Here is a 6,663-nt window from a genome sequence, read left to right on the forward strand (position 1 = left end):
ATTTTCTCTTTTGATTTATTTAGGACACATCCTGGGGTGTTTAAAATGGTATTAGGTGTGGATTTAATTTTTTGGCTACACATCGCAATATGTCACAGAAATATGAAATGCAAAAAATGTCCCACATTAGGGCAATTCACCCAAAAAGCTTTTTAACATATTTTTTTCTTTTTATTCTTAACCCTGTGGAAGTCTCGACAGTTTACGGACGAATTAAATTTCTGCTAATTACTTTAAATGTCCACAACGCTTCCAGTAGCTAATAAACGAAGAAAAGCCGGACGAAATGCATTTAAAGTCGCTGCGCTGCGTATTAATGTGTGAGGCGCGTGCACGCGAGGGGGGTTAGATCTTCACGGGGGGTCGGATTTCAGTACCACACCGGAAACTTGTCCCTGGTAAGGTCGGAAATACTGTAGGCTAATCGTACAAGTTATCATAGGCAATATTACACAACAACAGACATTGAACAAAATATTCTCGAATCAAAAAAAAACAAAAAAAACCTCACGTGTTATCATCTCATATGTGTACATTGTAGGATCACAATAAACACACAAATGTAAAATATGAGATTATTTAATAACCACAGTGCACAGAGCAAGATGAAACAATCATTTTAGACTTCGATGGAGCTTCAAATAAAACATAACTGGTGGTAAAAGACAATACAATATTCAGCACACTGTGCAATGCAGTAAAAGCCAGTATTGTATGTTAACATGTTTGTAAAGATCTAGATTATTTGAGCAGAACATTAGAAGTAGGAATTTTAATTTGAGATCAGAGTGACAACAATTAGAGGAAAGTGGATATGTTACTGCTTGAAAATCCTAAGAGATCCCCACACAGTCTGTACAGACTAGGTCACTTGCACAGCAATCCCTCTTCTCTTTCTCTGTATGTCACCCTCTAGTGGTCACAGCCAAACAGCCCCTGAGACACCCTGTGCTGTTCAGGCATAATTCTGGCCATCATCATAATCTTGGGACTGTCATATAGGTAGTAATGGTTACCGATCACAACCGTCACACCCTTGGGTCCGCACATTGCAGCATCAATCTTTTTGAATTGTGTTATGGTTCCTTCCTTCGCAGGTGCACGTGGGGTGGCTTTCAATTCAACATCATAAACTGTTTGACCTATAGTAGAAAAACAGTAAGCTTTCTGTCACTAGATGACAAATGCTTGTAATGAGGATAGAAAGTCTGCAGTATTTTACAGAGCAAGCATGCTAATGCTTATACCTTTGATGACATGAGCAATGTGATGGTCTGCGCACACAAAGGCAGCATCTACGGGACCCTCAATTCCCAGGACCTCCTTCAGAGGTTTGGGGTAACCTTCCAGGTGTGTGTGTGGCTCTCCAACTTTGTACACAAACACTTCATTATCCTGCACATGGAACAGAATATATGAGAAGATAAATGCAGACATTTTCACTTCACTGAGTGCAACAGTTTAAGAGACATCTAATGTCATAAAGCCTGGTGAAAGTCATTTGCTGCACAAAATGAACCTTGATCATGTAGAGATGGCCTTCATAAGAGAAGACTGCATCCACTTCACTGTGCAACTCTTTGAAAGCACTCTCAACTGTGTCTGAATGGAACTTATCACCAGTTATGCTGAGGAAGTGGTACCCTAGGGAAGAGAAACAAGAAATTGTTCAACAGATGATTGTGTCAGTGAACCTTCTGAAATTGCATTTGTTAAATTAGTAATAACAAACATTACAGCCACATGGTGCAAACAATGCATCTACTTATGAATCTGTTTTCAACAAATCTGTAAAATGAATGTATAAATGACTTGTGAATGGTTCAGTGACTCATGAATGGGTCAGTGAATGATTCAGTGATGCCACTCTAAATAGTAGCCTATTTAAGAGTACCGATCTTGAATACTATTTAAGTAGGCTAGCATGCAAATTAAGACGCAGGGTTCTTCATTTTTGAAGGTATCGTTTGAGATAATTCATTGACTTATAAACACCAAATACTGGCGTAACGATATAACCTGAAAGAGTCCTTGAAAAAAAATCCTCATCACTATAATGCTGTCTGGATGAAATATCAATAGGAAACTCACCTCTGAAAGCATATATGCTGCCATCATCGTCAGATGTAATAGCATCCAAGTGCACTCGGCTGCACTGTTCTCTCTCAATGTGTTCTTCAGTGCTCTTTTGTCCTGGAGAGGCACCAGACTCCAGGTTTTTCTTTTTTCCCAATGCTAAATTGCTTTCTCCAGCCTTATAACTTTTCCACACTTGCATGTTCATTATTACACTTACCAAAATGTGGGCATCTCATGAAGTAATCACGGGTCTCCTTTGGATATTTGCCCTGTACATCTCCTGTAACTGGGTCAAACTTGGAGAACTGATGTCCATGGAAGCAGTAATAATGTTCCATGTAACGGAAGGCTCCGGTGCAGTTGGGCATGCTCTTGAATTCCTTTTCATCAACCTTCTTGGTTTTCATATTGAAGTGGTAGATCTCATCACCTTTGGTGGATTATGAAGGAATTGAGACACAACAAAACCTCTCAACATACTGTACTTTTTACATTTCCATCATGTTTTATCCTTTGGAGATAAAAAAAGACCACAATATCCTATAATACCTTTGAAAAAGATTACAGTGTCATCAGTACAGTCTGGCTTGGGACACTCCACTGCAGCATCCAAATGGTCAGGAATTCCAGGGAAAAGATCAGAGATATCTTTGGGATAGTCCTTCTCCAGCTTGTGCTTGTAGTAGCTGAAAACCTTGTTGTCCTTTAATGATGTTAAAGAAGATGTTAGTTTACATGTCTGATACATAAAATAAACATCACATTGGTTTAGAAATTGCACTTAAGAGAATGATAAATTTACCAGGAAGAAGAACTGGTGGTCATGGTGGTCTGGGCTGTCTTCAGAATGCATGCGGAAAGCAGCATCCACATGTCCCAGGTTATGATGGTCGTCCAACTCAGGGAACGTTTCATTAGATAGCTCTGCCTTGCCATGGAAACCCTTGAACAAGTGGTCACCTAGTCAAAAATCAAAGAGAAGGTCAATTAAAGGCCATAATTTATATGTGTGTGTGTGTGTGTGTGTGTGTGTGTGTGTGTGTGTGTGTGTGTGTGTGTATACATAATGTATATAAAACATAATGAGGTAATACCAAACTCACAACAAAAAAAAAATCTTGTTTTTATATAATATGATTTTTATTTTTAATGATAAAAGTCTGACTTCTCTGATCAACCATCTCTCACCCTTGAAAAAATAAGGAATTCCCTCCTCGTTCACAGCAATTGCGTCAAACTCCATTCCTGCACAGCGGTCAAGCTTAGCTTCATGGTGCAATTCAGGCTTATGTCCAGCAGTATCTGGATCGTCTGCAACGTCCCTATTTATAACAAAATAGTGGTATGTCACATTTTCAGCTATTAGACAATTAGATTATTAGATTTATTTATAAGTATGTGTTTTGTAATTTGTTTGGAAAAAAAAAACTGATTTCAAACAATTCAGACAATATGTAAAATATACAAAGAAAATCTTAAAGAATATCCATGTCTGAGATACATTTTTTCTTAAACTGTTATACTGTAGTAATCTACCTTATAACTGATTCTTGCCATTGTAAGTCACTTTTGATAAACTGCAAAAATTGTTTGATGAAATCATTGTCAAAACGGGTAAACGTAAATGTAAAACTATTAACAGTGAATGCAAGAATTTAATAAGTTAGAGACCAAGCAGTCAAAGGTCAAAAAATCAAAATGTTGGTTCACACAATTACACACAATTAAATCCCACTTCAAAAAGGTAGAATTGTTTGAAAAAAAAACGTAATTATTATTAATGATATGTTAAAGTAGCATACTTGTAACACACTACCGTAGCTATTTTGTACACATTATTTAGTATTTTGATTAAATTTAACACTATGTGTTGACAGGTGTCTGTGTATACTCACGAGGAAGCAGCAAAGCTCAGTAAGAGAGCCAGGCACAGAGTGAATGTTTGAATGAGCCTCATGGTCAGCAGGGTCCTCTGGTGAGACAGAGCTCGGCCGGAGAAGGTACAGTACAACCTGTTGTCCCTAATTTATACCCTTCACCAGAGACTATCTTGCAAGCACGCTGGAGACGACACGTACGCCCCCGTTTGCTTAGAGCGTAGGAAGGGGCATTCAGTTACATGCCCACACTAAACAAATGCACGTTTGCACGCTTCCCCTGAATCCCCCATCCACAAGCTGGTCAAGGTACATGTTTTTTTTTCCAAGGAATTTCTGGTGGGGTATTGGGGTTGGTACAGGTAACACGAGTTGAGCAATGCAAAGATCCATGCATCATGAGGTAATGAGACTTGGCATGCATTATGAAGCATTATCAGAGACCCCCTTGCAGGTCAGCCGTCATTGGCATGATAGTTCATAAATGCACTAGCATGCATTTTCAAACTTTTCTTACTTAGGAATATACAGAAGAGTGTACAGTATTTTATGTCATATTTAGTAATCACATGTTTTTTTTTTTTTTTTTTTTTTTTTTTTTACAAATTCATATAAATATATTAATTTGAGAATAGTTCAGAATAGTTCATGTTTGTGTGAATAACATGGCGGTGTGTGCATTACTATGGAAGGATATTCCAGACTATTTTCAAAAGGAATTACAAATTGCATTTTCAGTTGAGTTTTCAATATGTGGACGCATAAATAGTGACATTATGCTATTGCAAATCTTGCATTACCACTTGCGTTTTCACTTTCTCGAACGCACAATGTGACTGCCAAATTTCAAATGGAAAAGCAAAGTTCATTTGCAACTGTATTTCCCATGTCTTACGAGTTATGTGCGCATCATATTTAAATAACAATATTAATTACAAAGTCTGCTTTTTCACGCTCTCTGCATCGCGCATGTAACCAGCCAAAACTCAAATGGAATCGCAACTCCTTTAGCATATGAATTTCCAATCGCTTACACGGAAACCTGTCAATCAGTCAGGCGTGGGACTATACTATGAGCCGGCCTATTTGCCACCATACCTTATCTATATATTTTTTCTTTTAATCCGTAAGGTAGCATGAGTCCCATGGCACCTAAGTATCGCACCTGTCTCAAGATCTCTCACTGTTTACAGCCACCGAGCACTGCGATTGATGCACGTGGCTTTTAATATTAACTCATCTTGGCTGTGGCATGTTCTGTGACAGCTGTGCCTAGATCTGACTGGTGAAATGTCATGCAGAGTAAAAGTTTTCTGTATGGTCATGTGCATCAATCAGAGTGTAAATAGTGAAAGATGTTGAGGCAGGCACAATGCTTAGGTGCCGTGTGCTTCGTTATGGATTAGAAGAGAGGAATAAAAATATAAGACAAGGTGGCAAACTGACCTATCGGTAAGCCCCGCCCCCCTTAGTTACTGTTGCTCCCTTGGACAAATAAACAGAGTTGCTCACTGTCTTACAATGACAGCTATCAGTGTGAAAACCTTGCCCCACAATGTTTTAGCACAATTTGGACACAGAAGGGCCTCCATTCAAGTGGGAATTAAATATTTCATGGAGTGATATATAAAATATTTTAAAATAAATACAGTGGGTAACTGGAAGTGAGGGTTCACAGATCACAGTGCAAGCAGGAGAAGTGTCATATTATGGTCGTCACGATCGTGGATGACAACATGCAGGATCAACACTGTTCATGTATTGCAGGGTACGATTAAATTAATGCACATTTAACCAGTTTAATATACCTTCGTTTATGTGTTTTTGACCTACACTGTACATGATGTGAGAACAGTTCATTATTTAGGTTTGTACATTAGCATGGACTCACTAACTTTACCGTTAGCTAGTTTTAGCCAGAGATACCTTGCTGAAGCACAAGAGGACATTAATGTTTCGCTTGAGCAGCTGAAAATTGTAACTTAATGAATGTATGACAACAAGAAAATAAAAGTTTTTTTTCTTCATTGGGATTGGGGTTCAATGCTTAGAATGCTCTCTTTGTCATTCTCGTGGAGAGATCTCATTCAAGTGTGCACAGCTTTTGGGTTGGCGCTCACTCCCCGCTATAGCTGTGTCTCAAGAGAGCAAAGAATTATGTTGAAGGATTGCGTTGAATTATATTGGATTAATCATTGGGTGTTTGGATGGGATTATATTGAACCCACTGGTTTATCCAGGGTCTTTACAAGCAGTGTTCGAGTCGCTGTGGTGAGTACTGTCAGAACTCAATGGTGTACCAGGGTTCTGTGTTCACCGTGTGTGCATACCTGTGCATTCAGAGTATTGTTGCGCTCACTGGCAACAGGGTGTCGGTTATTGCATGTGGTTACTATGGCAACCACGTAACGCATTATTATTGCAGTACTGTATTATCACTGTTATTAACCCACTGGTTGACCAGAGATATTTTTCCTAAAGGGATAGGCATTATGGCTGCCTTATGTTCTACATGTTCAGGTCCTATGGACCTTATGGATGCACATATTCACCGCCCTGCCTGTCTTGGCATCGACCACCTTAAGGAGGCTTTAACTGACCCTTGCCCAGAATGTAGTCTAATGCCATAGGAAATTAGGCAACAGAGACTTAACACCAGTCAAGACTAGGACTCAGACAACTAGCAAAACCTCCAAGGGGGCCTCCA

At 39.0% G+C, this 6,663-nt stretch overlaps 1 protein-coding gene across 1 annotated transcript; it reads right to left on the reverse strand.

Annotated features, from left to right (window-relative positions):
• Positions 1-563: 563 nt before the first annotated feature.
• On the reverse strand, positions 564-4,133 carry hpxa (hemopexin a). The gene is made up of 9 exons (XM_019091360.2): positions 3,975-4,133; positions 3,268-3,401; positions 2,882-3,039; positions 2,629-2,782; positions 2,297-2,509; positions 2,092-2,193; positions 1,520-1,644; positions 1,248-1,395; positions 564-1,142 (listed from the first exon to the last, which is right to left on the reverse strand). Exons 1-9 carry the CDS (start codon positions 4,034-4,036, stop codon positions 913-915), a joined length of 1,326 nt encoding a protein of 441 aa, XP_018946905.2. The 5' UTR covers positions 4,037-4,133; the 3' UTR covers positions 564-912.
• Between the last annotated feature and the right edge of the window lie 2,530 nt (positions 4,134-6,663).

Source organism: Cyprinus carpio, chromosome A9, assembly GCF_018340385.1.
Source record: "Cyprinus carpio isolate SPL01 chromosome A9, ASM1834038v1, whole genome shotgun sequence".
NCBI classification, from domain to species: Eukaryota; Metazoa; Chordata; class Actinopteri; order Cypriniformes; family Cyprinidae; genus Cyprinus; species Cyprinus carpio.

Bases quoted from the DNA above. Each gene is read 5' to 3' on its own strand.
- hpxa (XM_019091360.2), bottom strand. From the start codon at position 4,036: ATGAGGCTCATTCAAACATTCACTCTGTGCCTGGCTCTCTTACTGAGC. The intron at 1,396-1,519 runs GTTCATTTTGTG...TTCCATGTGCAG, and splicing joins GCCATCTCTACATGATCAAG to GATAATGAAGTGTTTGTGTA. The intron at 1,143-1,247 runs GTATAAGCATTA...TTTCTACTATAG, and splicing joins CATTGCTCATGTCATCAAAG to GTCAAACAGTTTATGATGTT.